Raw genomic sequence first — 10,911 nt, forward strand, 5'->3', positions numbered from 1 at the left:
CTCACCATGCTGCCATGGCAATGCCACATATAATAGTTTTGGGGCAACAAGATGCACATATTTTCATCCTCATTATCCAAAACCACATCAATTTCCCCCAAAAGGCATGCTTTAAAACACTTTTTGACATAATGCCTTAACACCAGCCTCCGTCTCTCCCCCAGTCAGGACAATAGCTAGGAACATGGCAGACACATCTATATTCACCCAGTATCAGTGATAAGTCATGATGACTTCCTTCCCCTATATGGCCTTTCAATTGCATGAATAAATAGGAGATGAGCCATGGTGAGTATGGCCCCTAGTCTTTTATCAAAAATCTCTCCCAAGAAAGACATTTGCCGCTTTGTGGACTCTAGTATTATTGGAATGTCCATAGCTCCTTCCTTATGCTCTTAGAAAATGACACAACAATGTGACACATAAGCCACTGCCCTCAACTTGTCCCACACATTTCTAGAATCCACAACATGTGGGCGTTGGATATTTAATGCCACATCACTTCAATTGGTACCCTCCATGTGTGACACCAAGCTCACATTCCCAATATTTGGACAAAGATAAAATATGCTCTTCGCCAAATGATTGCTCGTTACATCATCTCCTTGTCTTTAATGGGATCGCTAAAATTATTAGGCCTTCTTTGTTGCCATCTTGTGATTTCCCATAGCTGCTTGTTTTGAAATTTCATTTGCTAAGGTATTCTCTTCTCTATATACATGCGTGGTTTTAAAATCCAAGAACCTCCCTATAATATTTTGATTCGCCCCAACCATCTATTAAGCTTCCAGTTTAGGGTGGTATTTTGACGAATAACGTTGATGGTGATTAATGGATCACCCTCAAGGTGCAATTTTTCAACATTTAATTCTGTGCCTACCTCAAGACCGAGTAGATCCGTGTGAAATTATGCCATGTTGTAGGTGGCCACCCTAGGTGACTTTGATCTTACCCCCATTATTCTTCCTTCGTGGCATTTGGCCACACATCTAGCGTCGCTTGGCTCCAATTGCCCATTGATGCACTGTCAAAATTAACTTTTATCCATCCAGATTCGAGAACAATTCGCTAAATGCCACTTCTCAAATTGTTAAAAAGATCAACCTTCCCAACCCCATTAATGATAATTATTAATAATAAAATTATTATATTATATATAATAATATTTAATTAATTATAATTATATTATATAAAATATATAATAAAAGATATTTAAAAAAAGGTATCTAAATATATTTTATATAAATTTATTTAAGAGATATATACTAATTATATAATCAACAACAATACAACCTACTAAATTTGTGATTTGATTAATATGCCCTGTCCTTGATAACCCTCACATAGTGGTGTATCAAAAAACTAATTTCACCTTTATAGAACTTCAAAAAAATCGATTTTAAGCTAACCCTAAATACATTTTATTAATTTCCTTGGTTTGCCCTATAAAATAAAATAATCAATATCCTTGAAGGTTTAGAGGCCAGTGAAGAAAATACATAGAGGCCACAGGTTTTGGGCGGCAGCGGCACGAGAAGGGTAATAGCCGTAGTTGCAGCGCTTGAAGCGATCTAATCCAGCCAAGATGGGGTATGCTTTCAAATTAGCTGCTCTACCTGTACATTATTTAACAGTAACTTTCTGATATTTGGATGTTGATCCTTGTGTTAAAGGTTAGGGTTTTTGTTGAATAAAATGTGGAAACTTGTGCAGGAAGACACGGGGTATGGGAGCGGGTCGTAAGCTGAAGACCCACAGGAGGAGGCAGCTGTGGGCAGACAAAGCTTACAAAAAGAGCCATCTGGGTAACGAGTGGAAGAAACCCTTTGCTGGTTCTTCTCACGCCAAGGGCATTGTCCTTGAGAAAATGTAAGTACTTGCAATGCATTTCATTTACTTGTCTTTTTTTCGAAAGTATTATTTCTCGGAGAGGATGAATGATATTGTTAATTATTTGTAGTTCTGGCTTGGTAGGTAGACCTGTCCTGACATCGATTCTGTCTCTGCTTTACCTGTGATACTTTTGAAGCATAAGGTGTCAAACTTATACAATTAAGTAGTTTTATAAAAAAGACACTGAGATAACAGGTTATCTTATTGAGATATAGCCCTGGAAGCCCATTATACAAATGTTTCAACTTAGAGTTTTTATCCGTTTAGGTCATCTGATTGAGATATAGCCTTGTGAGCCGATTATACAAGTGTCTTAATTTGAGCTTTTATCTGTTTACTCATTTGGTTAGTGTAAATATTTTTTGTAGATTGCATTCATCTTTTGTTTTGCTTTTGGTTAGGAATCTGCACTTTTAGTGATAATGATGACCCAATTGTACTCCTTCCTACTGCTGGATTTTAGCTGGATCAATGATCATCATTTTGAAGGAATGAGATCTGATCATTACACCCTTTTTGTCACATAGATACCGCTACATTTTCTGTCTAGTAAACTACACAAATATTCTGTTACTTAATTTCAAGTTGCAGGAAACCTTGTAGATAGTTTCGTTTTAGCCTATTTAGTTTTGGGAAATATAAATATAAATGTTGTAGAATTGTTTCGAAAGTTATAGGAACTGAAGGTCTTTTCATGACATTCATCAGCATCTCTTAGATATTGTAAAGATGTTTCAAGATTTTGCCAGGGGTTTGGCAGGTTGTATATCTCTTAGTGCTCTATGTTGAAGAAAAATATGTTTATCCTCAATCTATTTATTGTTAGTTTTATCTGTATGGATGCTTCCACACCGCCCATTTACTGGTTATATAGGAAATTGGCTGTTTCCTCATCAAATCGGATTTCAATTATATTAGACTAATGAGCTCCGCTGAACTAAATCTGGCATTTCCTTTATCAGAAGAGATTAATTTTAGTTTAAACTGAAGGGCTGCTTTGCTTAGTAATTTTTGCAATTATGATAAAAAATATTCACTGGTGCTGACAATATCAATCCACAATAAGTTTTTGAGGTCTAGCTCTGTAATATCCCCTACTCTAATTGCCTCAAATTAAACCTTACAAATGCAAATTCAGGAGATTAGGGTTAAGGGAATTACTTGTAATAAAAATCTTTACAAGATCTTCTTGACTTTTAAGCCCTGTAATCATCACATATAAAACGCAAGTGCATATATATATATATATATATATACAAATTAAGCTGTTAATGCTGTCAATTAGAACATGTAAATCAATATTCTGCTTAACTATAATCATATCAAACCTATCCTAGGTTTGGGATAGGACATGATAAGAGTGACCCAGCCAAACCTTACTAAGCCCAAGAGTGGAACATTGGCCCTCTTGCCTTTGGTGGCAGATCTTAGGCCCCATCCAAGGTGGCCTACTTAGCAGGATGCTGGTCTTACTTTCCTATCCATGCCTTATCTTTTGTGTTGCTACCAACTTATCAAGGTAGCTCCGGTAGGGGGGAATGTAGTGGAATTCTCAGCTTACCCAAACTAAGCCCAAGAGCGGAACATTGACCCTCTTGGCCTTGATGGCAGAACTTAGGCATCCAACAAGGTGGCCTACTTAGTTGGCAGCGTTAACCCTCTTCCTACATCCCTCATCCTTCCCTTCATGATGAGTTTGAATATGTAATATCCAGGCACTAATATTAAATCAGAATGGGCACTAGATTCTATTCATATGAAACTGATATGCATAATACATGGTAAGTGAGAAAATACATGAAAGGCCAATATAATATTTTCATTATAGTTTTGTCAATGACTAATACTGATCATATACTGATACACTGTTAGAATGCTGAAATTATAACAGATTGATCATTTCTCTGTAACCTTATTATTTGAATCTATTCCTTCTTTATGGTACAAGACTATGGTTGTACTTGTGATTGATTATAATTATTAAATTGTTTGAATGAGAGATTTGATATATTTCAGAGTCATAAAATATTGAGAGCAGATTATATCATAGTATCATACCAGTCGCTGAATACCTTCGTTACCTTTTCTTGTTCTGAGTGCCGTGTTAATCTCCAGCCCATCCCTTTCTTTTTCTTAATCCCCATGGATACCACCAAGAATAGGGATGTTACTGCCTGTAACTTAATAACAGTTCTGATCTGATCTGATTGATGGTGCTCTCACTATATGCTTTTGATTCCTTTCCTTCATATCTCTCAATGTGAGGGAGAGGTCACACCTATTCATCATGTATGCCCTTTGGCAAGAGACACATCCTTTCACCATTAGCACCCTTTGAAAGAGTGCAAATCTTCATTATTTCTGTCCTTTGAAAGGGACACAACCTTTCATAATCAGATCTGCACTTCTCATTTAAATCAGATCTGCACTTCTGATTTCCAAATTATCCCCCTTTCAAATGAGGTTCTCTTCTTCCATTTATATCTCATTGTTGAGGGAGTCACAACTTTTCCTTTCATGTTGTTTGACTTTTCATTAACTTGATTAATTTTTAATTAATCATATTTAATTATAGTATTTTATGTTTTAATTTTATTATTATCATTTATTGTTAAATTCTATTTCAAAGTGGGGACATTACAAGCTCTCTGCTAAATAAAATTATGTGTTTGGCGGTTGCCGGGGTTTATTCACATTGCATTCATTTAATAGATTACTGTTTTGTTGTAGTTATAGATGAATTGCCAAACTTAGAAATTTTTACAGGTATCCTGTTTAAACGAATAAGTGCTTTGCAGGCTCCATTATAATTTATATGCAGTGCAATTATGAATAATTTTATATAATTTATTTTTGATTCTGCAGAGGTATTGAGGCTAAGCAGCCTAACTCTGCTATTCGAAAGTGTGCAAGAGTTCAGCTTATCAAGAATGGAAAGAAGATTGCTGCGTTTGTTCCCAATGATGGTTGTTTGAACTACATTGAAGAAAATGTAAGTTTCTAATATTTGAAAGGCATCAAAATTTCTTGTCAAATGTAATGGTATCTACCTAGAAAGCAACCCATGGACGAGTTTTATATTTGTTTGTGGAGTCCTTTGGATTAACTGCATGAATGAGGAATAGTTACTACAAATTACTTTTGAAGACTCCATAAATAGAGGGAAAAGAACATCAGAGACTCTTTCTCTGCTTTTGACTATTTGTAAACTTTTCTTAACGTTTTTTAGTCATAATTGCAATTGTGCCATTTCGTTGCCATATAGATGGCTGCATTGTAGTCATCAATCAATTGCCAGTAATGTCTTTTTAATACAATTGTTCATAACAATCACAAACAAAACAGCCATGGCAAAGAGACAGTTTCACTTTATTTTCTTTTTGTTGCAGTAATCACCAAACAGTATCTTTCTATTGTTGACAAACTTTTTTGGCTATCAGGATGAGGTGTTGATTGCTGGATTTGGACGAAAGGGGCATGCTGTGGGAGATATTCCTGGAGTTAGGTTCAAGGTTGTTAAGGTGTCTGGTGTATCATTGTTAGCTTTGTTTAAGGAGAAAAAGGAGAAGCCACGATCTTGAGCTTATTGTTTAAGTGATTTTTCTTCAAGGGACGTGTTTTGCATTTAGAAGCTTTGAGAAGTTTAAGCATATATGATTATAGTTTTTTTATGAATTTATAAACAAATTTTGATTAAAATTGTATTCTTGGAACTTTGAATCTGGTACACAAGTAGTCCACATTTCGGCATGATCTCATGTTTTATTTAAACATAAAAGGTGAATGGAATGAATGCAGTTGCTACAGGAAATTTATGTTGCAGTTTGCGTTCCCTTGACTATTTCCACTTGGATGTACCTTTTTTTGTACAGCTTATCAGTTTTTGACTTTACATGTTCCAGTTTCATGATGCACATGTGGTTTTACAAGTTCGAAACAATTGGGATATTTTAGACTCATCTTATTTGTTGCACATCTTGTTAATAGTGACTTTTCTTTAACAAATAATTGTACACTGTAAACTGCTATATATAATATAATGGGCCTCTAAATTAGACGGCTCTCTATTAAGTTGATATGTATGAATCTTTGGCCTCAATTGTATTCTGTACGGTACAAAATGTCTATTACCGATTTACTAAATTTTGCTGCATCACTAATTTGATAGTAACTGTATGTGAAGTGATGTTTCACTTAATATATCACGATTTTTATGTATTTATGATGGCTGGCACTGGCGTGAAGAAACTGGTTACTGCTTTAGATGTTATGTAGTCTTAACTAGACATCGGAGGAAACATACAAAAGTTGAACGGGTCGAGAACAATTATATGGTTTCAAAGGAAAAAGGATAACCCCTTTACCTATCTGAGAGGTCGATATGCTTTGCGCTGTCACATAGACCGGTGTCTAGTATAAAAACTTGTTTATGTTAACACGAGGTATGGGGTGGGGAGCAATGAAATGTCTGCAATGTTTTTTTGATTTTGGGAAAACTTGTAAATGACGTCCATTAGTAGGATCTTAAAATGTGAAAGAACATGTTATGGCATCCAGGAGAGCAATTACAAAATGTGGATTGTTGATGTAAAATATATATGTTTGACATTGTGGATGTGTATAACAAATTTTTAAGACCATAACATTGAAATATTTAGCATCTTATTGATGGCATAAATTGTGATATGCTTCAATAACAAATGCTGCGATGAGAATTAATGTGGGTGTTAAAGGTCAGTCCTATGTTTGTTAGACAGCTTTAAAACCAACTTAATAAACATTTGAAAATTTTCTATTATTCCTGTACCAAACGAATTGTTCACAGTATGAGGGGCTCTTGACTTTTAATGTACTATCATGTTGTGGCAAGAAAGGTCACTGCAGGAAAATACAGCTTGAAAACAAAACATTAAATTACCCATCAACCAAGTGGGAATCCAAATTCATGAATATGTTAAAAACATCTAGCAGCTCAGAAGAAATAAGAGTATGAAGTCTCTCCAATAGCTTCAAACATATACGGTAGCATCGTCTCATGATACAAGTGAAATGATACATGGAGGATCACCTTTGAGTGTCGGATTCCTGGTGCTTAGAAGAAAGAAGAGTTTGAAGTCTGTTCAATAGCTTCAAACATGTATGGGAGCATCGTCTCATGATACGAGTGATAAGGTGCATGGAGGATCATCTTTGAGTGTCGCATAATCATTCTCTTTGAAAACCTATATATCATGAAATTCCTTGCTTAATCTTAAGATCTAAATTTGTGCTGCAACGGAGGCACAATTATTGACTCTTTTGAAATCTTTTGCATTGTGGTAAATTTATTGCCGCAGTGAAGAATTTTAAAATCAAAATGATATTAATAAAAATGGATTGTTCATTCTAACCAAGAAAGCAGCAGGGGCCATTTATAGGCTTGCCTTTTTAGAAGGTCGATTTCATGAATTTGTTTGTGGTTTAGGCATTTATAGGCTTGCCTTTTTAGAAGGTCGATTTCATGAATTTGTTTGTGGTTTAGGTTTATTATTTTATTTTATTTTTGTTTTAATATTCAATACAAATGTTGTGGTTGGTGTGCATTCTCTTAATTTCATCGTTTTTGGCTAAATCAGAACTAAATATAAATAGAAAATTAAATGTACTAATAAATTTTGCATCATTAGCTCCTTTTAAAGAGAAAAATGAAGAACCACAGGTGTACGATCATGAGCTGATTGTTTAGATGGTTCTTCCTCAAGGGACACGGTTAGAATTTAGAAGCTTTGAGAAGTTTAGGCACTGGTATAGTCAGTATATCAATGGGGCTCTATTTAGATGGCCCTCTATCAAATAGACGTTTATGAATCCTTGGCCTTAATTATATTCTGTCTACTACAAAATGGCTATTGTCAATTTAATCAACTTTGAGGCGTTACTAGTGTGATGGTATCGCAGGTGACATTTTTTTCATTTAATTTTTCACGATTTTTATGTATTTATGATGGCTGGCACTAGCATGAAGGAAACCATCTACTGCTTTAGAAGACATATAGTCTAGATTCTTATGTATCAGAAGCAGCATACAAAAGATGAGCAGGTAATACTATATGTTTTTGAGGGGAAAAGGTTTCACTTTTTCTGTTGACAAGACAATATGCTATGGGTTGTCACTTATACCAGTGGGTAGAACAAAATAACTTCATTTGGCTGATAGATCATTCTTATGATGAACTCTCTTTTGCAACTCAAAATTTTGGTGGTTGATTTTCTAATTTTTAAACCAGCCTTAAAAAATGTGGAATCACTTAGTATGCACTATTCGTATTATAACCAAAAGATGGTATTTATAGTGCTGCCAGATTATTGTTCTTTATAATTAAAGAAAGATGAAAAGACCATTATGTGCACGTAGAGTGAAACAACTCATATGTGTGTTAAGCTTATTTTGCTTGCCGAGCAATGGGTTATACTTGGGCGTGTTGTTCATACTTTACTTATGCAGATGATGAGTCCGATGCATTCAGATTTAGTGCCATTGCTTTGGAATCAGCCTGCAAAGGACGGGCATTTCAATTGAGCTTACAAAACCCTGATGCTGCTTGTGCTGAGAGTGTGAAATTTGTATGGGAAAGAGAGATTATTAGATGCAGTAAAGAAGAATGGAGAGTTTGAATTGGAGAAACATAACAAAAGCGATGATAGGATTGTGGTGCTCCTGTCTAGATCTCAGGAGCAGGCCCAAAATGATGTAAGAGCTTAAGTCTCTCAACTTTTAAATACAGATGACCAATCTTTTGCTTGCAATGGCCATTGTCATCCACTCTCCTCTTTCTTTTGAGGGAGCTTTGTTTTCTTATACATCAGATTGCTCTGTGCATGATACAAACACTACTGAGGAAATTGCATTGTTTTTCACCTTTCTCTTCAGATAGTGTCGATTGTTTTCCTGGTTTGGAGCCAACCAAGCGAGGGAAAGGGCTCGTGTTACAGTCCTGGGTACTGGGTGGGCTGGCTGCTGTTTGATGAAAGGCTGAATATCAAGATACATGATATTGGCATTTCACCGCAATACCACATGTTTTTTACTCCTTTGTTAACTTCTATGTGTTTAGACCTTAGAATGTGATCGGTAGAAGAGGCTGTGAGCAGAATTCAACCTGCTGTGTCCAAGTCCCCAATTTTTTTTCTGCTTGTCAAGTGTCTACATGTGGACACCAATGAGGCGCATTAGCTTTTTATATTCCCATTGGAAAGCTCTCTTTCAAGACATTTACAGTTTTGCTTTGAAGGGGTTAAATTTGGAAAGCCCCCCCTTCTTGAATGATTAGGAACTTATCTAAGTTTAAATTCTTCATCGTGGAGTCTAAATTGGAATGCCCATTTCTTGAAACACCTACAATTTTGCTTTAAACTATTATGGAGCCTAAATTTGAAAGCAGTTTCTTTTAATATTGAAATATGCTTTTAACAATTCTCGGTTGAGGCTTGATTAGGAAAACCTTGCCTTGAATACAAACAAAATAGCTTCAGAAATTCTCCATCCAGCCTAAATAACATGAGCTCAAGGGTACAGTTGACAAGAATGGAATAAAGCTGGCCAAATCGATATCATCAATTTAAGGGTACAGGGGATTTTTTTTTTCGAAATATACTGAAATTCCATTCGGCAATTTACCATTTGGTTTAGATTAGAAAAGTACTAACAAATTTGCTTTAAGAATTCCGCATAGGTTCTAACTAGAAAGCTGTGTCTTCAAATAGTGATTATTTGCTTTTGAGTTTTGATAATTCCTCATATTTAGTAAATCACATAATCTTAAGGAGAACAGAGCAGAAACTCGGACTGAAAATGCTCCAAGACAGTTTACAGGTTACATGGGATTAAATTTGCTCTTAATAGCTCTTCACGAGGTTTAATTGGAAAGTATTTTTTCTAAGTACTTGCCAAATGGCTTTCAATATTTCCCAATGTAGCCAAAGTCACATGACCATAAGGGGAAAAGTGTCATATCCCCTTCCCTGACCCTTAGCCCCGTGGTAATTTGGTCTCAGGGTGGATTTTGTGATTAATCTATGTTAAGTGAATTCATTTGTGTGTTAGTTAAGAGTCTTTAATATTATTATTATTATGATTTTGTTAGAACTGACGAATTTGTGGAGCTGTGAGAGATTGACAATTGGTTATCCAAGGTGCAAGGTGAAATGGATTCTATGATGAGAGACATACTGTCAGGTTTTCCATGTTACCATCCATATCAGTCAATGAGTTTTGTCCACTAAGGTTCGTCTTAGTATAAGACTTTAGTCGTTTATTAATTGTGTCTGCTATCCATTTTGATAGATTAAGGTGACACTGATATTAAACTTGATATCAAAAGCATAGAATTATAAGCTCATTAAAGAATCATTAAATGATATATATATCTCTGTGTGTCGATAATAAAAAACATCAATACAATACAAATATATAAAATCAAATGAATGAACATAAATAATAAAAAAACATAAAATTAAATAAAAACCAAATACAAATAATGTAGTAAATAATATAAATGTAAGCTTATACTTTACCTATAGCCAAATAATAAATACACCTAGCATGAGCACCTAAAATAGGGAAAAGAAAAGTAAAGTTTTATTGATAACATAGATTAGAAGAAGGAATTGCAAAAATTGTCATCCGTTGCTGGTTGCCAGTTGGTTGCCAACTCCTACGATAGGGAGACAATTTTCGTTAAATGAAAATGGTGTAGGGCAAGAGCAAGAGGGGGGACCATTCCTTGAGAAGCATGGCTATTGCTTGTAGGGCACATTTTTGGCAGATTTGACCAAAAATACGTGTGCTACAAGAGCAGAACCCCCGACCTCCTTTATATGGCATTGAGAGCTTCTTTCAAAAGGGGAAGATTGGGAAAAAAATGTTAGGGAGCTAAAATAAGACTTGCTAGCAGATTGGAGGGTTTACACTAGGTTGAATTGGATGCCCATTCAACTTCCCTCTCTTCATTTCTACCAGTCTTGATACCTTTGCTTAAA

The 10,911-nt window shown here is 35.2% G+C and overlaps 1 protein-coding gene across 1 annotated transcript; it reads left to right on the plus strand.

The window, feature by feature from the left end:
• The first annotated feature begins 1,432 nt into the window (after window positions 1-1,432).
• On the plus strand, window positions 1,433-5,715 carry LOC131074775 (small ribosomal subunit protein uS12). The gene is made up of 4 exons (XM_058011453.2): window positions 1,433-1,590; window positions 1,714-1,869; window positions 4,759-4,885; window positions 5,334-5,715. The coding sequence occupies exons 1-4, from the start codon at window positions 1,586-1,588 to the stop codon at window positions 5,472-5,474; spliced, it is 429 nt and encodes a 142-aa protein (XP_057867436.1). The 5' UTR covers window positions 1,433-1,585; the 3' UTR covers window positions 5,475-5,715.
• The last annotated feature ends 5,196 nt before the right edge of the window (window positions 5,716-10,911 follow it).

This window comes from Cryptomeria japonica, chromosome 7 (assembly GCF_030272615.1).
Source record: "Cryptomeria japonica chromosome 7, Sugi_1.0, whole genome shotgun sequence".
Classification (NCBI taxonomy): Eukaryota; Viridiplantae; Streptophyta; class Pinopsida; order Cupressales; family Cupressaceae; genus Cryptomeria; species Cryptomeria japonica.

Bases quoted from the DNA above. Each gene is read 5' to 3' on its own strand.
- LOC131074775 (XM_058011453.2), top strand. The intron at 1,870-4,758 runs GTAAGTACTTGC...TTGATTCTGCAG, and splicing joins GGCATTGTCCTTGAGAAAAT to AGGTATTGAGGCTAAGCAGC. The intron at 4,886-5,333 runs GTAAGTTTCTAA...TTTGGCTATCAG, and splicing joins TGAACTACATTGAAGAAAAT to GATGAGGTGTTGATTGCTGG.